Source organism: Pseudochaenichthys georgianus, chromosome 14 (assembly GCF_902827115.2).
Source record: "Pseudochaenichthys georgianus chromosome 14, fPseGeo1.2, whole genome shotgun sequence".
Taxonomy (NCBI): Eukaryota; Metazoa; Chordata; class Actinopteri; order Perciformes; family Channichthyidae; genus Pseudochaenichthys; species Pseudochaenichthys georgianus.
In genome coordinates, this window is record NC_047516.1 from 6,466,774 (window position 1) to 6,493,845 (window position 27,072).

Consider the following 27,072-nt stretch of genomic DNA (forward strand, 5'->3'; position numbering starts at 1 on the left):
GAGAAGCTGAGACAGCGAGAGGGTCGGTACACCTGACTCTTAAAAAGTATGTAAAGCTTTAAACATCATAAGATATAAATAAATGTCATGACTACTATGGGTATGTTCAGGAGTGTTCACAAGATGTAGTTTCTGTTGTAACCCAGATTGTTACGTCTTGTCACGTAGTCAAGTGTTTCCGTCAGAAAAGGTCCAAATCTGGTGCCGTATAAAGTAAAACATGTATTAATGCCACGTTTTTTCGAATTATATTGCTTATGATGATGCTTCTGTGTCGTTGGCTGTTACCTATGGCAACACATCTGTTTCTTACGCCTTCACTATGAATAGTAAAACCTTTAAGATATTTGTATTAGAAATATTTAAGTATTGGCCGTTGCAAATTCACCTATATTGCCTAAACAGAATCACTACGCAACCAATTTGTTTACATCTACTTCCATAGTTTTTAAATGTGATGCTTTTTTAGAACACTTGCTTGTGGGAAGTATGTAGTTGTAGTGTTCATTATGATTATATTGGGGTTAGAATAGAGCTCGGGTGCTGTAATACAGTGATGTGGAATCAAATAAACAAATAAGTCAAATAATGAAAATGACACCAGATGGGAAGAAATGAACACATAGCCTTGTTTGAGAAACTTTTAAGATAACATTTTACATGAACAGAAACACATACATGTTTTCACACTGAATATTTGATCAAAAAAACAAAGCAAAAATATCCAAAACTTGGGAGGTTTAGTGGTAAATAGAAAATATAACCCTCTCATCCTTTTGCAAAGTCAGGTGCTGACAGCAGGGGGGCTACAGTCAGATAAGGTCTTTGCATTCACACAGAGGGAGAGGTTTGTGATCGGGATGAAGCTGAACTGAAATCAGAGATTATGTTACTCGTTGATGCCAAAGAAAGTCTGTGTGATGTGCTTCTTCTTGCCACAAGTGCATTGACATAAGGCACAGGCACAGTTCCCCTCTTTCAACAGAGCGGCTCGCATTAGTTTGTTTTTGTTCTTTTAAAAAATATCCCAGTGCAAGAAACCAGTAGGGTGACCACCGCCGCTGAGCTCCCGTCAGCTTACATTGGAAATGTTTTGTGTGAAAAGAAAGCGTTATAACAGGTTGTGACATTGTTAAGGAGACAGATCATTTACGCAGCAAAGCAAAACACTATGTGAAAATCAAACAGCTTTTTACTCAGTTAAAAATAGAATGACTACATCAAATAAAATAGAGAAAACACACACAACAGACCAGTAGTTTATAGGTTAAGCTTTTCAAGGCAGAACTCTTTCCATGTTCACATCCTGCAAATGTGCCAAACCAGAAACACATATTTAACATGAGTGACATCATCCCAAAGCAAAGTCCATAGTGAAAGCGGGTTGGTAAACTGAAAACCTTATTTGTCTGTGTTCTGGCTGAGCTGAAGTATCCATTAAACTCATAAGCCATGCAGTCCTTTTGTCAATTACACCAGTGGTTCTCAACCTTTTTGAGTCGTGACCACCCCCAGAATAATCTCTTTAGTGTTTGTTTACCTTGAACAGCATTTACCTAGGCGTCGCTAAATGTACTCTAGGCACTCTGTTTTTTTTAAATCGGACTTTCTCTCCCCGACACAGAAATCCCCCACTCACGAACACACACCATACACTTTTCGTTTTCTAAGGCAAATGATAACACTGTTACAGGCAATGATATGTAAAAAACCTTCCCTCGTCTAAAATAGGTTATTTTATTATTAATGTTTTTTTTTTTCCGTCTTTGCACAACCATCTGGCAACCCTCAGAAATAATCTTGTGGACCCCCTGGGTTGAGAACCACTGCATTAGACCATCCTATATCCTGACCCAATTTGTTTAAGGAATGACCTTAATTAAGTGCTTCCAGAATGCCTATGGGCTTTACAAATGCTTTATGAACAACAGCAAAAGTATTAATCCTTCACTTATCTTCGCTGCGGAGAAGAAAAAAGAGAAATTAGGAAAAATGAGAAGAAAAACGGAGGGGAGGGGGAGTGGCCTGTTGCTATGGGTTATCACCCTAGTGATTCTCGTTCTCTTGAGAGAGAAAAGGAACAGATCGGTGTTTCTTTTAGTAAATCTCTGGAGATTCTCCTCTTAGTTTCTACCAGGAGGCTCCTACGAGCAAAGAGAGTGAGTGTGTTCATACACCATGTTAAATGTGTATAATGTGCGAATGCATGTTTGTAAGCAAGTGTGTGCATCCTCATGTTTGTATGCTATAAATAAATAGCAGGTTGAGACCGATATATTACCAATACTGTCCTTTTGTTAAATAATATTAATATCAGCCAGTCAGTGCCCTTTCTATACAACTAGTTTGAAATGTCTTTCTGATCTCAGTGTTAAAACCTTTTTAAAACCTGCAATAAAACACATTTTTTAAATGTATTCATGTAATTCAGTTTAAAAGCCATGTAACTCGTGCTGTACTTTATGTATAAAGAGCATAGAGAGATGTATGTGACACTCAGTGGAGAGTTTTATTGTCCGTGATGTTGTAAATGCTGATTTAAAAGGCTTTTCCTTTCAGAAACGTATAAAATTAGGGGAGAAAATATCTTTTAGTGTTGAAATATTGGCACAAAAGATCAGCTGTCCGCAGCTTCAATCCAAGATTTTCGGTATTGGCCTGCTGAAACATATTGGTTGAGCCTAAATATCAGTCTGATTGTTTGCGATTGTTTGTGAAGTGTATACATCAGTGTGTCTGTATAGTTACAGTATCTGTTATTGTTTATATTTCCATCAGCTCTGGCAGTCTTTGTATGGTGTGTCTGTGATTGCTGTTTATCAGTCCTGGAGGCGGGCAATATGTGAACATCTATCCGTCTTTGCCCGTCTGTCTTTCAGGATATCTGTGTATTTATTTATATATGTATATATCAGTCCTAGAGGCAGACATTGTTGCTGATCTGGCAGGTGGATCCGGTGCCCGCCTGGGACAGGAAAAGCCTCCCGTTCGGGCAAACGCAAACCTCGTAGACAGTCTGCCTGTTCCCAGAGGACGAGGAGCTGGTGGAGGCCTTCCCCTCAGGCAACCGCATCAGGCGAATCCTCCGAGCATCCAGCGAGATCTGAGGAGAGAGAGAGAAAACCGGTGAGATGGGAAGAAGGGAGGAGACATAATGAGCGTATATCAAGTGGGAGGTGAAGTCAAAGAGGTTGAACATGTAGAAATCCAGTTTGAAAAGGTTTTTGAGATCATGTTTTTTTGCTACACATATTCAGACCCAGTGGGAAGGAAATATATGCAACTTTGCGCTGGGCTGCAAATAATTCAATATTTATAATGATTTGATGATTTGTTTTACCTTAGGGTGCTACACATATAAACCGGTCTTACCTGATGAGCAGGACCGACGTGCAACAGTAATATCTCCTATTATGCTATTTCTAGGCATATATTATTGTGATTCCATAGATGTGTCTCCCATCACCCAAAAACCCAGTTAACAAACACTAGGTAAAGTATTTTTCCTTCAGTAAAGAAGATGTAATTCCAATGTAGACACACCTGTCTTTTAAAACTACAATTCCCAGTAGAGACGTGCTATAGAGAACATGTTGCGAAACACAATAGCCAGCATGTGTAGTTCTGGGGGGCGTTCGAGTCCAGTTTAGAATAGTCTGCCGTGGTTTCGTTCCATTTCAAAGAGCTTGACGCTCGGCGTAACCTTGACGCACTGCCACTCCAACATCCAATCCCAGAGCTTGAAGATTAATCACGGGGATTGTCAACGGGACTGTAGTCCCAAACGATAGCTGGGGATTATGGGTAGTGTAGTGTCTTCGGCCATCCTAAACTCTAACATTTTGTTCAGATATCATATTGCATTAACACCACATCCCAACGTGCATTGCGGCTAACACATCCAATCAGCGAACATGAAAACATTCCCAGTTAAACATGCAAAAACAAATCGCTAAATAAAAAGATAAAACACTGACATGTAATTTACGTTAGAATAAATAGAATGGTTTTGAATAATAGATGAGAGTCAAATCTACATCACTTTACAGCCCCGCCTACTTTTGGGGAAACCAACGCTGTCATTTGAACGGCGATCAAGCCTGAAGCCACAGAGCTCTTCTTTAGTGTCCTTTCTTCTTAGAGGAAGTACAGAAACACGTAACTCTGGATTTGTTTGAATGTTTGAGGTGCAATGAACGACACAGCAGCTTTTTGGCATGTTAAATCTATTATGTTCCGCCTCGCTCATGAGAGTAACAGCTGGCGAAATTACAGCCTCGCCTACTGATTTTAATTTAACCATATATCGAGCCCTATTCTCGATTTCAAATGTGTGCTCTAAAATGATATTTATAAATGACTATTATCATTATTATAAGCAAGACAATAAATGGCAAAGATATGTAGAAAATAAACATATTTAAGATACGTTCATAACAAATGGTGGGAGAAAATATGTTTCTAGAAGATATGTAGAAAATAAACGTATTCATAACGTAACGTGGGAGAAAATACGTTTCTAGCATCTAACTGAGAATGCAGTTTAGTTCTGTGGGAACGTAATTTTTAGGAGACAGGGTTGCTCCGTTGTACCCCCGTTTTTAGAGATGTGGGTTAGGGGTGCAACAACTAATCGACTTAATCGATTAAAATCGAATTAATGTGGCCAAAACAAATTACATGTTATTCAATACAAAGTCTGAGAGTAGAAATAAATGACTGTATTATACGGATTTGCAATACTGAGATAGAGAAAGTTGGTGCATGTACATTTTTAGGACTCATTGTTGATGAAAAACTCAACTGGAAGCACCATATAAATTATGTACAAACTAAACTGTCAAAAATAATAGCTATTTTGTATCGTATTAAGAATATTCTCGAGGAAAAAATACTCAGAACTCTTTATAACAGTCTATTTCTCCCGTACCTTTATTACTGCTCCGAAATATGGGGAAACACGTACGCAACAAATCTACAAAAAATAATAACATCTCAAAAAAAAGTATTACGAATAGTCTGTGGTGTTGGTAAATATGAACACACAACTCCCATATTTAAAAAACTCAATCTATTCAAATGTGTTGATATAGTTAAGCTTAAAACAGTACTGATTATGCACAACATTTACCATCACAAAATGCCTACTAACATTCAAAAGCAGTTCCAAACCACAGTCAGGAAATACCCAACCAGGCATCCTAACTGGTTGTGTAGCAAGCCCTGTAGAACAACCATCAAATCACACAGCTTATCCATAATCGGAGTGACACTTTTTGAGTTCCCTGACACACCGGGGACACATATATATACAGTATATGTATAAACGACATCAAAAAGTGCATTTAGCATGATAGGACACTTCATCTCAAAGATAAGAGATGCTATGCCAGATTATAGCTGTAAACTGATTTCCATGCAGTCCTTGGGCAGGTATACACAGAACAATCAATAAACATTAAAACATCTGACTATCTTTAAGACGGCACAAAATCTGCGTATTCTGATAAATATGGATCTTTTTTTTCTGCATCTTTGCTCATAAAACATGGGTTTAGATTGTAGTGCCGATTGTAAGTACAACCCATTTAGGCCCATACTATGTTTTCTGTTTGAAAGCATTCACACCTTGCAGAAACCACAATTCATTGTATGAGGTTGAAGTCTGGACTAATAGTGACTTTGGACATGTAAACCACAAAGGACAAGTCCAAGTTAAGTAGTTGGCTTATAGTGAATTAAGGTGTTTGAACTGAGGTCAACTGGACACGACTGTCGATGGTCAGGATATGTGACTTTTGGCAGAAAACCAGCTACAGTTTCTTCAATCTTACTCAAATCACCTCACCTTGATAAACTGCATATGTCTGTCCTGTTCATATCACAATTTAATATACAGTACGTTCAACCTCCCTAAGATCCTCACTCTTCATTCAGACCAGAAGAGGAACCCATTTTCTTTCTTTATAGGCTAAAATAATCGTCTTTTCCCCTTTAATCTTTACCTAAACTAGCCCCTGCTGAAGCATGTGTCTCTTCTCGTCTCTTCACTCTAATTGCTCTCAAAGCAAATCTCTTGACCCACTCTCTGTAGCTAAGCCTTTGTTTTTCTTTGCAGAACTTCTAACTCACAGGATTGTACTCACACAAATAGTGTATTTGGCATATAGGCAAGGCAAGGCAAGGCAAAGCAAAGCAAGGCAAGGCATATAAAACCCTAGCACTCCACTTTGTTGGTTTCCTAGAATGTTAGTCTAGAGATTAAACTCAATTCGCAACTATGCAATTTCCCTGACAACGGATCTTGTGTATAAGAGAACTTTCCCTTCGTTCTTGCAGCGTTTTGAGCTCTTTCTAATATTCAGTGCACACCGACAGTGTATGAGTGAAGAGAATGATAAAGGTCATTTGCTGGATTTTGAGTGTGAGCTCTGATATATGGCAGAGTGATATCCATGAGAAAAGCCACCCAGAATGCATCTGTCTGGTATTGTAGCCTACAGGACAAGAGAGCTTGTCACCTAAAGGTTATCAGATTGAATCTCTGAAGCATGAGACAACACATAGGTGAATGGTAGAAGTAATTTTCTCAAAACCGGGAATAGCCAGAAGATATTGCGAAAAACACTCCGAGATCCATGCTTACAGACAAAAAAAACAGCTGTGCCTAGTCAGATATCTATCAGCAAATTACAACCGACATTTTATATTTTTTAACAATTTAATGCCTTAGACACAATAATGAAGATAACAAAATGGATGGCAAAACAAAAACAAAAATGTGTTTAATGTCTGCTGAGTCCCAGGTCATTCCTTTTCTCTCTAGAGAAATAAAAAAAGAGCAAGATACTAGAAAATTCCTTACTACAACGCCACAAACACATACTCGCACACAGCTCCTCATCCACTCATTGTACCCTCTTGAGCCCCTCATTGATTGAACAAAACTGCCCTTCTCCCTCTGCGCAGAAACAAAGCACTGCTGCATGAATCCTATCTCTCTCCGCTCTCATCCTTCCTCCCTACCAGCCTCCTGGGGCTCATACAGGGCTGCTGTCTCACTGGCCGAGGAGGGAATGAGCTCTCCAGCCATATAAAAGGTAAAGGAGCCATTACCGGGCACTTCTGGGAGGCATCACCATCAAATGACCTGGAACCCTTTTAAAGCAGAGTCTCAGCTGACTTTCTCAGCTGCTGTTGAGCACATCTTTCACCATGAGGGGCAAACAGGGTAGACCTCCGTGTGTGTGTGTGTGTGTGTGTGTGTGTGTGTGTGTGTGCGTGTGTGTGTGTTGAGGCTTGTGCTCATGGTTATACACTAGCAGAGAACAAAGAACATGAAGTATATACATAGAGTGAAAGGTAGGAATCATTTTCTGATTTTTTACTGAAAAATACCCAGGTAGTTCGAACCGACTTTCGATACATTTGAATGAACTTTTTTCAATGTTGTCTCATATTCATTTATTAGGAATGTCCTCCCTGCAGCACAGTGGAGATGTAAGCCTACTCTACACTTGTATACACTAAGCAAAACCTGGTAGAAGAAGAATCAGCCATGCAACCTCAACAATTACACTCAATGTCAGTGTAAGTAAGCAGAAAAGCGGCAGCAGTTTAAAGCATCCATCATTGTCTATAAGATGCGTTCAGGCACATCACTGAATGTGGGTCATCCCAGGGCCCAGAACCCAATGCACTACCACTGTAGTTATCATGTATAGTGCAAATACAAATTATAAGGCTGGGTATTGGGAGATAATTTAAGGTATTGATGATATTTTCGATAACCAAGTAGAATTGAAACTTCTAACCCTAACCCTAACAAAAGAAAACGTTTAAATGGAAGGCAACCTTGAGTTGTTGTTAGCTGCTAAATATTTGCCTTGCTGGGTCCCTTAAACGATGCAATTATTTTGGATTAGCCAGGAGTTAGACAGCCAAGATGCTGGGGAACAGCCTACTTTCAGCTTCCCATCATATCTCCAGAAACCCATGGGTGAAATCACAGACAATCTGGCCCTATTTGATTGAGTCTATGGATAAACCACACTGGGTTGTGGTCTGTACTTGTGACTACACCCAGCTGTGATGTTGCATGATATTATAGTACCCCAATAAATCACTGCTGTACATGGTTCGGAAAAAGCACACCGACATCTTAAACCGGATGATCAGACAGAGTGAGGTCACCCTTAATAAGTGTTAGTTATGTGACTGTGAATAGCTTCAGATAGAGTGTGTGTGTGTGTGTGTGTGTGTGTGTGTCTATTTCTGTATCTGCCTGTGTGGTTTGTGGGTGTCTAATGACCAAAGCCACTCTGTAATTGCAGTGGTGGTGCCAAGGGGGTCCTGAGGAGAGGGGAGAGAGAGTGTGTGTGTGTGTGTGTGTGTGTGTGTGTGTGTGTGTGTGTGTGTGTATGTGTGTGTGTGTGAGTATACGTGTATGTGAAAGATTTGACAAATGGACATTGTGCACGCTAATGGAGCATGAGAACGTATTTCTAATTATGTGAATTGACCATCATAAGTTAACAGCCTTACTGTGGATCACACAGCCGTGAAAACTGATGTGCCGTGGGCGTGGCTACTGCAGTTATTTTTAATTGAACCATGAATCCAAGAACACTTTCCAGAAACAGTGTCTCTCTTCCTCAATCCCATATCAGAGCCCGTCTTCATGTATTTAAATGTTGTTGTGGGAAACTTTTTAAACACTTTCTTCTCCCTAATCCTCCTTTCGGTGATTTAAACAGATCTGACATGACACAACTGCTGCAACGCAAGGAGGGAAATTCTTTTATCAGCGCAGCCGAGCGTGATGAATGTGAGGACTGATGCATGTAATGAATCAGAGGAGGGTTGGAGGAATTTAAGAGCAGAGAGGAAAGAAATAAAGAAGCAGCATGAGAATGATGAGGGAATCAATGAAAAAATGATGTTAAAAAAGCAAAGTTAAAGACAGAAGGAGGACAGAGAAAGGAGGAGGGGGTTCAGATAAGATAGGAAAATGGAAAGTGGATGTAAAAGAGAAAGTTGTTAGAGTACACAAGAACCAAAGACAACTGAATTAGGAAATGAAGGGAGGATATGAGCATAAAAAAGAGAAAACAAATCAACTTCTGTTCTCTAATTTCCTGTTCTTCTGTGAGGCTCTAACAGATTCTGGTGGACGGCCAGTATGTGGGAAATTGCCAGAAGCCAAAGCTGGTCCTGGTCCACTATTGTTTGCTAAAAATAAGTTTGGACAGGCACAATTTTCAATTGAGAAGAAGCCTTATCAGCCAGTATGGCTTGAGGACAATACAAGATGATGCATACCCTTGCCAATACACAGAGTAGGAGCTTTAGTATATGTGTAAAAGGCTTTTTAGACATAAGAGGACTGCATTTAACCAACAAAAAAAGTGTTTTTATACTTTGTTTGGTCAGGTATCCCAACTCATGACAGAAAGTCTGCATGTCCAATAACAAGACACAGAAATCAAAGTAGCTCTATAGAATTGAACCATCATTACAATTATTATTTAATAACACACAACTTGTCAACATTTCTTTCATGAAAAGGCCAATGGTGCTAATAAAGAAAAAGGGCAAAGAGGGAGCGTGACTTAATTCTTCACTCAGGTAGACACTACTCCAATATATCTTTACACAGCCCCTTAGAGCTCGTTCCGTTCTATTAATACCAAACTGTCTAACCCACTTCATGAGGATACCAGTGATACAAATATCACAATATTAATATTCACTCATTGCACAGGACAACTGTTTGTGCACGACTACACTAAGTATAGTCCAAGTCAAAGCTGGAAGAAGTATTTTTCTTACCTTAAATACATTCTGACTGTGTATTCAGACCTATCAGACTAGATTTGAGTGATTTATCAGTGTTGCCAGATCTCAGCTATTCACTTTTTATAATGAGTAATGCCATCATCGCCTAAGCCATGACCATAAGACTTGAGTTGGTGAAGTTCTCGACTTTCAAACAAACAAAAAGTTAATTTGCATTTTAGGTTGACGCACCTCTCCGTCTTTGGACTCCAGTCGCAGCTCGTTCCTGCAGATGGCCTGAATGTCTCCGGCCTCAGCCAGGATCTGGATGCCTTTAGGAGCCTCCATCAGTAAGGACCGGGTGGGAGACTCCAGCCTGAGGGTGACACACAGGCACAACACATGTATTCCTGAAAACTGTTTGAATGAGTAGTAGGAGATTCTTACAACAATTAAATACGTTTATTCTGTGAATATCCTAGTTTGTTGAGTAGAATATTAGACGTTGTTCCATCTTGTTGTTGGACATTACATTACATTACATTGCATTTAGCTGACGCTTTTATCCAAAGCGACTTACAATAAGTACATTCGACCAGGAAGACACAACCTTGGACAGCCTAATTGGAACCTTGTAAACTAAAGAAACAATTTTTCAAGCAGCCTGTTCATTAGATTGTTTAAAGTGGACCTATCATGCTATATTTGAATAATATATTGTAGGGCCATACCTATATAAAACATGTCTGTGAAGTTTTTTTATCAAAATACCAAACAGATCATGCATTTTAGCCATGCCTCATTTCGCTCTATTTGCTCTATTCCAGCCCTGTCTTCACAAGGGCTGATTCTGTGGCAAATGAGCTGCAGCTGACCATGCCCCCCTGCAAAGGAGGGGGGCGAGGCACGAGCATCATGTTACCATGCTGTTACCATGCTGTTACCATGCTGTTACCATGCCACGCAACCTCTCATTCCCCTGATAGGTGGAGAGTTGCCCATATAGGCGTCAGAACAATTTCAAATCTGTATCAGTCTGTATCAGATCCGTTGCAGTCAATCAATCAATCAATCAATCAATGTTTATTTATATAGCCCAATATCACAAATGTTACATTTGTCTCAGTGGTCTTCACAGTGTGTACAGAATATCAGTATGACAATACGACACCCTCTGTCCTTAGACCCTCACATCGCACAAGGAAAAACTTCCAAAGAAAACCCAGTTTAAAGGGAAAAATGGGAGAAACCTCAGGGAGAGCAACAGAGGAGGGATCCCTCTCCCAGGACGGACAGACGTGCAATAGATGCCGTGTGTAAATTGAAAAGATAATACATTTGCAACATAGGTAGTCCAAATGTTTGGAAATGCATGTGTGTATAATAGGAAGATGAATCCACGAGGATATCCATCCAGGACCTATGATCCAGGACCACAGCCACGACTCAAGATCCAGCGCTCGCGATCCAGGACACAGGACCGCAGGATCATCCATGACTCCGGATCCCAGCGTATATAGACACCAAAAAGAAAGACATTTGGGGAAGCTGGGTTAATCGGAACATGAGTGTACACGGGTATAGACAGAGAGAAGGAAGAAGTAAGATGTCCCCCGACAAACTAAGCCTATATCAGCAAAACTAGGGGCTGAATCTAATCAGCCCTAACTATAAGCTTTATCAAAAAGGAAGGTCTTAAGCGCACTCTTAAAAACGGATAGGGTGTCTGCCGCCCGAACACAAACTGGAAGCTGATTCCACAAATGTGGAGCTTGATAAGAAAAGGCTCTGGCTCCCATTGTACTTTTAAAGATTCTAGGAACAACCAACAACCCTGCATTCTTGGAACGCAGTCCTGTTTTTAGAGATTTGGGTATGGAGGAAAAGAGAGAGGGTTGTGTTTTCTGACACTTGGTGAGTTCCCTGACACACCGGGGACACATATTCATGTATAAAAGACGTACAAACGTGCATTTTGCATGATAGGTCCCCTTTAAGCAATTTGTCATCCTGACACTGCACAATTCTTAAGAGATTATTATCACTTTCGCAAATAACAAAAACAAAACGCAGGGAATGAGAACCACCCCCCCTTTTGATTGACATCATGCTTAGGTATGTAAGGAGAGTAGACACAACAAATGTTGTATAAATAAGTTATTTTACTTTAAGGCAGGCAAAGTTGATTTTTATAGCTCATTCAAACAACAATGCAATTCAAAGTGCTTTACCCATAACTTTAAACACATATAAAACAAAGTGAAAAAGAAGGAGATTATAAATAACTTTTAAATACAATTAAAGGTGGGGTAGGTACGTTTCAGAAACCGGCTCGAGATACACTTTTTGTTATATTCCATGGAATGCTCTTAACATCCCGATAGCAATGAATATCTTAAGTGCTTTGACAAAAAATCCATACAAAAATGTCATCTGTGGAAGCCGTAATACTGTAAAAAGCCCTGTCTGTCAGCCTTCCATCTCGTGCACGCACAAATGTATCTCGTGCCCTCATTGGGCGTGCCGTCATTGGGCGTGCCGTCATTGGGCGTGCATTGCGCGTTCACGTGTGTTGGAGGAGGTGCTCTGTAAGGAAGTCTGAAGGAAGGGGCGGATTCTTTTCGGCTGTGTCCTTTCAAATTTTCAATGTACACCCGATGGACACACGAATATTGAATTGTGAATTTCGCACAAAGATGGCCCCGAACCACACACGAAGGCAACATTTACATTACATTTAAGACATACAACTGCAATGAAAGTAACACAAACAATTATGTTACAGTACTATGTACTGATATCTTCAGACTTTGTTCTTTACTTTATCCGTCTTTATATGTAGAATATATTAAGTTTTCTCCTTAATGTTGTTTCCATAGCAACAACAACTTCCTGTCAACTCGCCTTAAAAATAATATATTATATCCTTTTTTGTTTCACAGAACACAAATTGGGTTATTTACATAATATGTTTACATGATTTTGTTGTGCAATAAAACAACCAGATGGACACACGATAAAGGAAATGTTCAAATTCGGCTGTGATCGTAGCAACATCGGGCCATTCGTGAGGGCATCTTAAGCCTTCGTATGACCGCCGGTGGAGTTTCTCAGGCTCCGGCAGCAACTTCGTGAGCGGAGGCAAAATCTTTGGCATGCCAAAAAATTGCTGAAGGACCTTGCGAAGGTTCATTTTCATGTTGAATTTGTGTGTCCATTTTGCCCTTCGTAAGGCCCTCGTGAGGGCATCTTGTTATCCTCGGTGCCATCGGGCATTCGCCCCGATCAGAGTGAGGGTGAATGCACCGATGATAACACGATTTGACAAGATGCCCTCACGAGTGCCTTACGAAGTTGCCTCTCACGAAGTTGCTGCCGGAGCCTGAGAAACTCCACCGGCGGTCATACGATGGCTTAGATGCCCTCACGAATGGCCCGATGTTGCTACGATCACAGCCGAATTTGAACATTTCCTTTATCGGATGTCCTTCGGGTGTCAATTTCGGGACAGTGTGACAGGGGCTTAACAGAAGTCATTACAAGATAAATGCTCAATAAAACAGGCTAAAATAGAACAAGACACGTGTGAAATAAAAATATTCAATGTAACAGTTAAGAGTAAGAAATAATCCTTATTGGATAGCCTTGTTTTAAAAGTTTGTTCCAGATAAAAACTTGCCCTCTCCTTAAGTTTTGACTCTGGGGACAAAGTGCAGACCTGATCCTGAGAGTTCTTGATGGCTCATAATGTAGCGGAAAATACAACACGTATTTTGGTCCTAACTTCTTTGGCATGAAACCAGTGTAAAGACCTCAGAGCTGGAGGGATGTGACCCACTTTTCTTCGTGTTAGTGAGGGCTCCAGCAGAAGCGTTCCCAATCAGCTGGAGCTCTACAAACTACTTATTAACTTTTTTAATAAAACCCTAAAAAGACACCGTTACAGTGGAGTCTATACTGAAGAATAAGCATGGACAAGTTTTTCCAAATCTTGCTTAGACTTACGTCCTTACATCCTTGATATATTTTTGTTAGGTTTGACTTTATAAATGTCTTAATGTGATTGATGAACTTCAGGTCGTTAACAACTTGTTTTCAGAGGATTTTGGGGACTATGGAAGTAAAAGCCTTCTATTGTTCATTGTTGTGCTCCTTCCCCTAAAACAGGGGCATTACATCCTCAGTCTTAATATCTAAAACTTGCTTTGGTTTTCAGAAAGATTCAGAAGCAAGAACCGATTTCGTGGAACACCACAGTGAATGGAGTTTAAATTGAGTTGATCTGACATCACAGCCCACCTGCATGCTGTGGCTGTTTACTATTTTCTGTACGAGGATTTAAAGTCAGCCAACTCCTTTTCCGGTGTTGACAAAACCCCTCAAAGCCACAAGCCGATCTCTATAGGAAGAAGCAAAGGTGTCAGAACGCTTCAGTAGATTCAGACCTGCAAAGGAGGTCTCTGTAGACTTCCTGTCTTCCTGTCACCACGGCAGGCATGGATAGAACCTGTGATATTTTCTCCATAGGGAAGGTTTTCATTGATAAAACACACTGTATTGTGCTGGAGGATTTGGGGCTTTTGTTCTAAGCGAGGAACATCTAGGTTATTTTTGTATGCACAGATACAGTAAATGTTATCTACATGTATCATTCCCTTGTGTTCAGGGTCTAAGTAAGTATTTCTATGTTAATGTGTCAATGTAGGATCAGCGTCGGCATAAGCTATGGGTTTAGTTTTTTGCCCATGAGCCTTCTTTTTTGAACATATTCACATATCCAAGAAGAAAATCTGGAGAACGAAATGACTGAAGAAGAACCATCTAATTTCTAATGTAATTCCCTGCAGTCGGCTGGTGTCACTCCCTGACTTTTCTCCTGTCAGCTTAAATGAACAGTGGTGACCCAAATTCCCCAGAAAACGAGGAGAGGTGAGAGGAGATGCAGCACAGTATGTTGTTGTATATTACAGAAGTTAAACGTTGAGGGAAATAAATAAACGGCAGCAAGTTTAACTTCTGTTTCAGTACAGACAAACTTGAATGCACCTTATATGACCCCTTACTCTCTACCACAGAGGGTCATGCCTTAACACATATTAATTGGTTAGCCTAAAATGGTGAGGTATTAAATGCACTTAATCGTTGCCTCACTATTGTAGCAATTTTATTATCAGTCAGATTTTATAGGATGATTTTAAACAAGTGTCATGTCTAGGAAACTAATAGTGAAAGTTTATTCTTTATGTTAGTTTTGTCATGTCCCTTTGCCCTGTGCTTTATGTTTATTCCCTTAATTAATCATCCCTCTCATTTCAGGCCTCCACGCTCCCCGCCCCCTTCTGTCTCCTGCGTCCTTGATTGTTTTCCCCCGCCCTGATTGTTTCCACCTGTGTCCCCTTTACCTGTGTATATATTGTGGTAGCTTCCTCCTGTTCATTGTCAGTTCGTTGTCTTACTATGACCCACGTTCCTGATTACCTCACGGACTTCCCACGGATCTACCTCATTGATCACTTGCTAGTTTTCCTCGAAAGAGTATATTTGTTTTCCTTGTTTTGATTACGGTGCTAAATTCCAGTAAAGTCTTTATTTTTTGAAAACACTATCTGAGTCGTGCAATTGAGTTCATGCCTCAGAGTCTCTCCTTGACAGTAACATAAAGCACAGGGCAAAGGGACATGACAAAACTAACATAAAGAATAAACTTTCACTATTAGTTTCCTAGACATGACAACAAGTTCTGGATACAATTGTTGAAATAAGCAGCTTTTTTATTCCGCTCAACTCTAAACACATCAGACCAATCAATCACCCCATTAGCCAGTCTCTGTTTGTTTCTCTGTTTTTGCCTGCATCAACAGTGTTGACACAATCTATTTGTATTCTCACTAACCGATGCCACCAGAGGGCATATAACAACAGATTAGAGACAGCACAATTTAAAGCTGTTGCAACTGAACATTAAGTCAACATGGATAACTTTTTATGCTTTACAAAACAAGAGAGTAAACATTGATCCCACAGGGGTTGTGGTGGGAATAATGAAACGCTTTAGACCTTAAGAGCTCAACGATGCATGGAGAACTCACTGGATGGATGGAGTTTGGTGTTCGGCATCCTTAAACACCCAATAAACCAATTTGTGGAGACTGGCCCAACGCCTTTTACCTCAGGACATGAATTCCTCACAGGGAATTATTGCATAAGAAGATGTAGTCCATAATATGACAGAGTGCAGTAGCTCTATGTTGCAGCACCTTGCTCTTGCTCTTTACCCCTACTAAAAAGACTCTGAGGAGGCAGAAAAATATGTTTCTTTAGCATTGAAAATAACTCAGGGGGATTTGGTGTCTATGGATGTGAAATACTCTAAAGGCATTCCTGCTCCAAGTTTGCTCCTCAGGGAGTCAGGAGAGAAAACATTTATGTGCGAGGGTTACAGTCATTTTCATTTCCTTTCCACAGTGCTTGTCTATTTTTTTCTATTTCCTTCAGTATTATTTCTGCCTTGTTCTAATATTACCTTTTTTCTATTTAATGAATATCTACATTGAATACATAGTCTGTCATTGAAAGCTTTTTAGGCTTTTTGAGTGCAGCGGCTACGAATATGGCTTACAAGAAAAGTTTCTCCAGATTAAGAATAAAAACACAGCAGACTTTTTTGAAACAGCTTGAATGTAACCAACACCCATTTATATAAATAGAACAAGTATAAGTAGACATTGCAACCTGTAGCTGTAAAGAATGCATGCAATAAGGTCATCTCACCCATTAATAACAAGTCACCTTATTGTATTTCACCACTTGATTTCCATTTGTATCTTTATATCCCTGTTGTCACCTTTGGCTTTTATGGTTGCCACAACATTTCCCCCGCAGCGATCAATAAAGTTTCCTTTTGCTCTCTTTCTTGTTTTTTTATTTAACTTTTGTACATCCTTTTATCTGTTCTCACTCTTTTCTTGGCAGCATTCGGTATCTGCAACTGAGATCAAAGGTTAATAACTTTTCAAGCTTCCTCCTCATATCGCCGGCCTTCAGATAAAAACAGAAATGATTGGAGGTTTTTGACATGACAGAAATTGTAAACTTGCACAGTCTGAAAGCTGTGGGCAGCTTTCTTAATCTCCTTCAGCTCGACACGTTGCTCCTTTTGTCCTTGGCGACATCGCCTTTTTTGAATGATCTGCAACTGTTTCGTGTGCGGTCTGAACACAGTGGTCAGAACAATTTGCTGTTATAAAAAATGTAAGCTATGGTGAGTGGAAATGAGCTGCGAATCATAGGTTAAATGGCAATCTCGGCAGATACGAGAGCAGCTTATTGCTTCGCGGGGCTTTGTGAACGGCCCGATATTTTTCTGGGTAACACACCATCCTCTCTATTACTGATCCAGAGTAAACTGAAGGTGTGGAGGATGACAAGGGTAGAGAGAAAAAAAAAAGATATGACTGTGACATTCAAGAAGACAGAGCATGGATATGGTATCCTAATTTGCGACCTATTTTTCCTGATTCTTCTTTCCTGTTCAGAGAACGCTCGGAGGTGGTAATGGCAAACGCCACCTTAAAGGTGGGGTAGGTAAGTTTGAGAAACCGGCTCGAGATCGCTAGAATTTGAAAATACACAACCGGAGAAAATCTGCCACTTCCTTACAGAGCCCCTCCTCCAACACACACGAACGCGCACATGACCAATGAGGGCACGAGATAAGTTTGTGCCCCGATGGAAGGCTGACAGGCAGGTAGGCCGGCCCGGTTGTACTTTTTACAGTATTACGGCTTCTATAGATGACATTTTTTTATGGATTTTTTGTCAAAGCACTTAAGATATTCATTGCTATCGGGATGTTAAGAGCATTCCATGGAATATAACAAAAAGTGTATCTCGAGCCGGTTTCTGAAACTTATCTACCCCACCTTTAAGTAGTGATTTGGTACACAGTATTTGTATTAGTAAAATGTCAGTGTGCAACTCGACTTAAGATAGGATACTGCTGCTGACTTCTAGAATTGTGTGAGTAACACTTTGTTTTTTAGACTTCTCTGTTTCAGTGTGCTCTGAATAAATGTTCTGTAGTTGATCTGATTGAAATTGTGATATTAATATCAAAACTGCTAAAGTATTTTCAGGCAGAAATGTGGGACAATTATTTTTACAGAAACCTTAAAACAGAACTAACTGGTTGTTAGGGTTTACTTTGATTTAAACATTAAAAACTAAGGGCTTTATTGACTAGGGGTAACTGTATTAAGGGTCAACCTCATAACTTTATTAGCTAGGGTTTAATGTAATTGTAAACTTAAAGTTTCATTAAGAACTCAGGATTAATCCAGTTTCAATTTCCTATTGCTGCCCATCAGCTGCAGAGAGTTAACTAATGAAAGGGGCCTGGCCCCACAGCTGTGACAACTCAGTAATCAGGACTGGTGTCCATTTTAGGCAGCACTTTCCTGGAGCGTCAGACAGACGAAGACAATAGTGTCCTGCTGGAGTCACGAGTGAGGCAAAGAGGAGGCAAATCCTACTTTGACTGAGCTAAGTATCGCTGGTGTTTTTATCCCCTCATGCTAAAACATGTGTATATTCTCCATTCCTGTTCATGTATCCTCTCGCAATTATTACTGGCCCCGTGCATCGCCTAATCGATATACCCGGCCTGCTCTCATCCATCCCACATGCTCCACCGAGATCCAACATCTAGTTACAGGTGGCCCGTGGAACTGCCAGTCAGCTGTTCCTAAGGCTGACTTCATCTCTGGCTACGCTTCCCTGCAGTCTCTGGATTTCCTTGCTCTCACTGAGACGTGGATTACTCCATCCAACACATCCACCCCAGCAGCTCTCTCCACAGCATATTCCTTCTCCCATACACCCAGACCCACTGGCAGAGGAGGTGGCACTGGTCTCCTGCTCTCTCCCAAATGGAGCTTTTCCCTCTTCAAGCTACCTAACTTCACTCCTTCCACCTTTGAATTCCATGCCGTCACAGTAACCCATCCTATACAATTAACCATTGTTGTTCTCTACCGTCCACCAGGAGCCTTGGGGGACTTCTTGGAGGAATTAGATCATCTCCTCTCACACATCCCTGAATCCGGCCCTCCCGCTGTACTTCTGGGAGACTTCAACCTCCAGACGGGGAAGATAGACGAACTAACATCTCTGTTAACCGCCTTTGCTTTCTCACTGTCTCCATCCCCACCAACTCATAAAGCTGGCAATGTCCTCGATCTCATATTCTCAAGGAACTGCTCTACTTCTAACCTCTCTGTAAACCCGCTCCACACCTCGGATCACTTCGTCATTTCATTCTCTCTACCCCTTTCCAAACATAACGAACTAATCTCTTCTAATTCTGCACTTGTCCGCCGTAACCTTCGTTCCCTCTCCCCCTCTACCCTTGCCTCATCGGTGCTCTCAGCCCTCCCTTCCTCTGACTCGTTCCAACTCCTGCCTCCAAACTCTGCTGCAGAAACTCTCCTCTCTCCTCTCTCATCCTCTCTGGACTCTCTCTGTCCTGTCACTACCTGCATGTGCCATCCGACCTCTGCAGCTCATCCAGAATGCAGCGGCTCGTCTGGTCTTCAACCTTCCTAAATTCTCCCACACCACACAAAGACACTGGTACTTGCGTACCATGCTGCGAATGGATCTGGCCCTTCGTACATCCAGGACATGGTTAAACTGTACACCCCAGCACGTGCACTCCGCTCTGCATCAGCCAAACGGCTCGCTGCACCCTCACTGCGAGGGGGACCCAAGTTCCCATCAGCAAAAACACGTGGGTTTAGTATCCTGGCTCCAAAATGTTGGAATGAGCTCCCCATTGACATCAGGACAGCAGAAAGCTTACACATATTCCGGAGCAGACTGAAAACTCCTCTCTTTCGACTCCACTTCGAGCAATAAAAAAAAAAAATGCACTTAGATACTAATTAAGCACTTATATACTGTACTAACAAAGCACTTACTAACAAAGGACTGGCTTATCTAAAGCCTGTTGAGTATCACTTGAAATGGTTTGGCTCTAGGAAACCTAATGTACTTATATGATTCTGTTTTCTTCAACTTTGTATCTTCTTGGGCGAATGCACTTATTGTAAGTCGCTTTGGATAAAAGCGTCAGCTAAATGTAACGTAATAAGTAATGTGTTGGTTTTCTTACTGTGAATTCCTTTTATTTTATGTTTTTTTTGGTTAACTTATAATGGCTCTTGCAGTTAAATGTTATGATAAATCAAATAACAAGGTCGAACTGAGAGACAGGAGTAAAGTTCAGACTCAAAGATTAATATGGAAGAATAAAAGGGGTGCACAATAAAACGAAAAAGAAAGACAGCACGTGAGGAGAATAAAAGATAAAGGGCAGAGGGATGATAGGAGAAGAAAGAAGACCAATATGCTCGGAGTGGAGGGGTGTCGTTGAGACAGGAATGAAAGGGAAGATGAAGGAAATTGAACAGGAAGAAGAAGAGGAGGGTGGAGGGTAAATAAGGGCAGGGTGAGAATGGAGAGGGGAGATGAGAGGAGATCCTGCAAGAGTGAGGTGAGAGCAGAGGAGATTGGAGATGGCAAGAGTTGAAACAAGAGCTGAGAGGTAGAGATGAGGATAAAGAAAGGAAAGGGCTCAAGGCAACGTTCAATGAAAGTCTGACCAAGGTTCAAGGTTCTTTATTGTCAAACTAACATAGCTACAGAGTAATTATGTCGTTGAAAATCTTAGGTCACAGGCTTCTCCAACAATGCAACACAATAATACAGATAAGCAGACAATATTAAAACAATATTAAAGTATATTATATTAAAAGTAACACAAAAAAGAAAAATAGTTTCAGTGTTCAGGTGGGTTTGCAGCACTGTGTGATGTTGAAAAGCTACAGAAACAGGTGTTGCTGAGAGCAAACTTAGGAGATACATAGAAATACATGTAATGTTATATGCTGTTAAAGGAAATACAAAATGAATACACAAATGTATACAGTTTGTATGTTTTTTAAGGGCCAAACTAATAGACATTGATTATATTAGGATGCGAGCATGTAGAGTGATATAAAATTCACTGAAATCAATCAATCAATCAATCAATGTTTATTTATATAGCCCAATATCACAAATATTACATTTGTCTCAGTGGACTTCACAGTGTGTACAGAATATCAGTATGACAATACGACACCCTCTGTCCTTAGACCCTCACATCGTACAAGGAAATACTTCCGGAGAAAAAACAAAAAAATAACTGAAATTGGCTTAATTAAATGTGATGTTAACAGATTTCACATGTATTAGGTTAGTTGAAAGTAATAATATTACGTTTAAAGCAATTTATTGATTCAAACTAACCTAATCAAATTATGTGAAATGTGTTGACATAATACATTTAAATAAATTCAACTTTGCAGTTTCTTCAGTGCATAGTGGCTTAAAAGGACCACAGGGTCAACATACATTCAATAACTGTGTCCCTACTGATTGATTGTTTGCTCTGCTCTGTAAAAAACATGTGAATGTTTTCCTCTTGTGCCAGATGATATTGAATATCTCCTGCTGTGCATGTCCGTCCGTCAGCGCACTTTAAATCTCAGCACCATAATGTGTAGAGCGAACATTGCAGGGCACTGAAAACCGTCCATACAGAAAGAGCCGGGGGACAAACGTCACCTGATTGAGTTCCTGTAAGTCTAATGTGAGTCTATCAAAGTGTTCATGATGTGAAAACATGCAGCTGCACAGCTCCTGCAGGAAGTGAGCCTCTTCACATCTCAATTCACCTTGTAAAAGAAAAAAGGAACCTCACGATTCTCCTCACTGCATTTGTTTCCTTCCTCATCCTGTCCCACTACTGTGAGTATTGTCCTTGTTATTGCTTCAGTTTTTCGTCCCTTTATCTGTGCTCTGAATTGGTCGGGAAATAAATCAAGGTTCTAGCAAATTCGTCCACGCTGCCATTTAACTTTCACAAAAGCATTTGTCTGATGCAAGGACACATCCTGTTGACAAGACATTACCTCGCAGATGGATATGGCAGTTACGGTTTTGATAAGAAACTGACAGCTCTGGGTGGGAGATGTGTGTGTATGTTATCAGGGTTAATATGATATCCCCAAATGGGATTTGAGTCCTCGATTGCTACCTGCCAAGGGGTTTAGAGTACGATTAGATTTTAGCCATGCTCCAACGAGCTCGCTCCCCTTTTCTGACATAATTGGATAGTTTGTGCCATATTTCATTGTCAATTGGCGAGTTGTCACTAAAGATGCATAAACACAGGGAAAGGGGAAAGGGGAAAGGGAAAAAACACATCGCGTCGACTCTGACTGTCATATTAGATGAACATTCGCATGATGAGGGGCATTGGATCGACACAAATAAATGATCTGCACATCACTGAAAGGACTTTTTTCGCTTTTTTATTATTCGAAGGGAAGGTTTGGAAAGGAAAGCTGCGATGATTGATGGTGCACCACCACTGAAATAGTGTAATTAGATATTTGTCATCAAAGTCCTCTATCCAACCCCTAATTCCCGTCACGCTCGTCTCTGCAGCATTTCTTCTCTGTCACACAAAGCTATATTTTTCTTTCTTCGTATTATCTCTCTACCCTCTTCGTCTCTTTTTTCTTCTTGTTTCATACTTCTGTCTTAATCTCTTTCTGACAAAAAAGGCCCCTTTTCTAATTTTTCTCTTTTGCCATCTTCATACATGCTTCAACATGCCTTTCAAGCTCTTTCATTGTTGCCCATGTGTCTTTCTTTCTCCTTCACTCTTGTTCTTTAATCTTCACACTTTATACTTTTGTCATTTATTTTCCTGCTCTTTCTAGATTTTCTAATCCTCATCTCACAGTCTGCTACTGTCCCTCCCTGACTCTCATTCAATTTGTGACTTGTGAAACCGACTAATTGTGGCTGTAGAACGTGAAAAGACCAGTACAGGACATTCACTAATAAACTACACTTTTATTGTGAAAACAAAGATCTGCACACCGAATATTTTTGTAGTCGATCAGGACCATCATTTGTTTGTGACGCTGCACCTCAGAGACGGTGTGGTTATTGTCAGGCTTATAAAGTGTGTCGAAAAACACAGTCAGCTGATCGAATGCACCTATTTCCACATCTACACTCCATCAGCTGATTATTTCTATTTGCCTCACTTTATGAGCTTCACATCACCTGTGCGTTGTACCGCAGAGTTTGCAACGTCACAAATAAATGGGGCCAATCTTCAGTCAGATGTGAATGTGTAATCTAACATTTTCAGTAAGAATAATGGACAAAAGGATTGCAAATACAAATTCAATTTATTGAAATGTGAACCAAAAGTTAATCAAAAATGTTTTAAATAAAAAGCACATGTGGACAGAAGGTGTAAACCTATTAAATGTATAAGTAAACACATTTAGTCAAATAAAGTGACAGACTAGGCCTGTGCAGGTGGTATCAGCTAAGCCCAGCATGGGCTCCTCAATCAGGCCTGGTCCTCCTCGCTGAGGAAAGACCCGCAGTCCTCTCCAAACCAACAGACAGGACGTCCATCACACGGAGGTTTCTCCCTGAAGTCTCTGCAGCCCTCTGGACACCACGCTGTCTCAATCCGTCCACACTGAATATGAGAGGGGAAAAATGAAAATAATAAATGCTTTAGACAATAAGAAATATAAAGTTGACTGTTGAGTTGCTCAGTTTTTTTAGATTGTCAATACTATTACTGTATAACTAATATCTCAGGTTAAGAGGCACCTTCAAATAAAGATTGGTCTTTAAATACATTTAGTTGATTTTGTCTTTTGAATTGTTTGTCTAAAGTCAAGGATCTAGAACTGGCACTTATAGTTTTAATGATAGTCTGGTTATAATGCTGTTTGGAGGAGGCCTCACAGGTAAGAGCACTAACTAGCTACCATCACATGTACCTTAGCTTGACTTAAATGTATTAAACGTATAATTAAGTGATAGCAAAATATAACTAACTAATGTCATGCAAACATATTAATATTTGCTTGATTCCAGTGTTGAATTTAGCACAATTGCATACAAACGTCAAGGGATTTTAAGATTCTGAAGTATTATGCTAAAAACTCAATAACTTAGATTATTATTTATAGTTTTGCTGAATAGTTTTATGTCCGCTTACCTTAGAAACGTAAAATGCGACGACAGTGTGCAGATGGGGAGCATATTAGCTTAGCTTGGTAGCCTCAGCTAGCTCTGGAGCTTCCAGCTCGGTGGCAGCAGGTCCCGCCTCGGCTCCGCCTCTTTGCCCTTATTTGGATCAGGCTGGAGCAGGCGGGAGTTGGACTCTGACGTCACTGTCGAGCCGTTAGTGGCCGACACCGCCTACTTTAGGCTTCTCAGCAACTCTGCAGAATCCTATGGGTGACGTCACGGACCCTACGTCCATATACAGTCTATGGTTGATACCAAATGGACTTAAAAAAAGAGTCCATCACCATTTCTTAAAAACATTTAAAAAGGAAAGATTATATTATATTTAGAATGTGTTAGCCTACTGCAAGCGAACATACAGCTGAAATACGTTGAATAAAAACAATTGTGATTAGTCTGATATATTAAAAAACTATATGAGAAGTGAGAATCAGCCTCCAGGTTATGGCCATTTTCATCAAATCTTACAAGACTAATTACCTGAGAAATAGAGTCATTCTCTCTTTGAGAATACAGTATGACTTATTGCAAGTGCTGACCATTGGAAAAAATGCACTCTTGAGGCAATTCCACAATGGCTTCGCTTTTCGGGTCCAGAGGTCCACCCTGTTAATATTTCTTGTGTAAAAGTATGAGTTTTGTCTGAGAAAATAAATATCTACAGCAGTTTTTATGACAAACTGGCTATTATATTCGGAGCTACATTGTTATGGACCAACGTCTTGGGGTAGGGTAGGCTGTAAGAGGAACAGTTGGCCTAATGATGGCTATAGGGTAAATGTACATGCTGTTACATTTTAGACACAGAATGGCCAGCAGCTGTTTTGTGATGTATTTTCCTTTTGACTAAAGGACTAAGTTCAAAGTAAAAAAAGACTAAAAACACATTTTCACCAGCTGTGTCTTTTCAAACATTCAAAGGTGAAACAGATTATGGAAACACCTGTTAAGGTGTTTCCATAATCTGTTTAATTAGATTTCTGCGAGGTTGAAGGTGTGAGTGCTGGGAAAAGGAGAGTGAGGGAGATATCAATCAAGATCAAGCAAAGTCTGTACACGCCCACTCAACCCTGAGACAGGGAAAGTAAGTGAAAACACACACATGGTAAGGAATTGATTTTAAGAAGAAAAAGTCAATGGGTTCAACATTTATATCCTTATAAGTATTCTGAAAAATATGGATTTTCTTCTCACTCCCTCCCTGTCACGCAGCGATGTAGCTCTCTCTGCTCCATCATTTTCTGGATAAACGTCTCTCTCTCCACTGTCACACTGTCTCACTCTCTCTCTGCTCTGATTGACTGTCATCGCACCTGACAGCAGAAGTAGGGGAAAGATGATAAACAAGACGTTTACACCAAGGCGACATCGTTTGTTGTCTCCACACACACACACACACACACACACACACACACACACACACACACACACACACACACACACACACACACACACACACACACACACACACACACACACACACACACACACACACACCACACACACACACACACACACACACACACACACACACACACACACACACACACACACACACACACACACACACACACACACACACACACACACACACCACACACAGTGAGTCTGTTACATTAGTCTGATGTGTGTCAGGCAGCTGAACACGTTGACATCTCTCTGCTTTAGAGTCATAATCAACCCAAACCATTGTGATGATAAAACACTCAGGCTTGAGAGGTGGCTGTTATTGTTTCCCCGTGGCAAACTGAGTCTGTAAAGTATGTTTTTTTGAGCACTTGGCAGAGAAAATTAACACCTTTTTAGTTCACAAAAGATAAGCTTGTTCTCCACCAAAGAACAATATATTTGTCTAAAACGCTGCTCCGTTTTCCAAGGCCATTTTGATTTAGTGTCTAACCAGTTGCTGATCTCGTAATCTTTTCCCTCCCATTATTTGTTGTCTATCTAATAATGTTTATATTTCCACATCTCTTTTTTTATTCAAATCTTGCTCTTGCTTCTCTTTAGTCCTCCCTGACATCTTATAATTTTTCGGTTCATTTCCGGATGTGTTGGTTTTATCTTTGGGAGATCGATAAGGCATCTGTTGCCGAAGATCGACCAATTGATCTGAAGATGACTTAACACTGACTCTGGCTTATATACATGGAAATTACTGGAGAGGAGAGGCAACAGCCAATGGAAAAGTGTTCTTTCTACCTCCAGGAAGATGAGTAAGTAATGATATCTCAGGGCTGAAAATGATGCAAAAAACAATGTACCAGAAGTTGATCAAAAGTAAATGACAAATTAGTAATACATTCAAACACTTTCAAAGTTTTTTTTTTGGAGACAGCCTAGCTTTTTCTTTGGTCATAATCATACTAAAAAGGGCTTATTTACACAGGATGTATCAACACAACATATTTAAGCCATTAGCAAAGCATCGATGAATCATCATTTCGCCATGCATCATGAATTCAAATATTGGCAGAGACATCTAAGTGTAGTGCTTCTGTGATTAGTACTGGAATATTAAGCAATATAACAATATCATTGTACCCGCTGTAAGCAGTATGATATAAACCCTTTATATGATAATGCATTTCATTTGCTGCCTGCAGTGTTTTTATTGTCTGAACGATTACTGGAGACTGATCCATATCCGCAGATTTCACACCTACTTTTTCCAGACGTTTTACTTCCTCTGCTGTAATGCTCAATGAGTAATATAATCAATCAAAATCAGTGGTCATTTAAAAATATCTCCTTCTGTATTTTAGAGGATATATTCATCTGTCATCATACTGATCATACAGTCAATAACGCCATCGAAAAGAATATGCTACATTACAACTACTTCTGGGTCTCTGTGTGTCATTCAAGCTCGGCTCTGTGTGTGTGTGTGTGTGTGTGTGTGTGTGTGTGTGTGTGTGTGTGTGTGTGTGTGTGTGTGGCTAGCTATGCTAGTATAATAAACTAAAAAAGAAAAGTTGTTATTAATAAACAAGAATACAGTTTAAAGGGGGAGTGATTTATAAAATGTCCATGAGCACTTTGTTCAACGTGGGTTGTTTTTAAATGTGCTTTATAAATAAATGTGATTGATTGATAAAGAAAAGGAACATCTGCTTACAG

General features: G+C 40.2%; 1 protein-coding gene across 2 annotated transcripts in view; it reads right to left on the minus strand.

The window, feature by feature from the left end:
• Window positions 1–627: 627 nt before the first annotated feature.
• sgcd (sarcoglycan, delta (dystrophin-associated glycoprotein)) overlaps window positions 628–27,072 on the minus strand; it is a 189,209-nt gene continuing 162,764 nt past the window's right edge. For both annotated transcript variants that reach the window (XM_071205552.1, XM_034098756.2), the window contains exons 7-8: window positions 10,030–10,153; window positions 628–3,103 (exon numbers count right to left, since the gene is read on the minus strand). In XM_071205552.1, coding sequence (XP_071061653.1) covers window positions 2,918–3,103; window positions 10,030–10,153 — 310 coding nt within the window. In that variant the 3' untranslated portion in view covers window positions 628–2,917. The remainder of the gene's footprint in view (window positions 3,104–10,029; window positions 10,154–27,072) is intronic.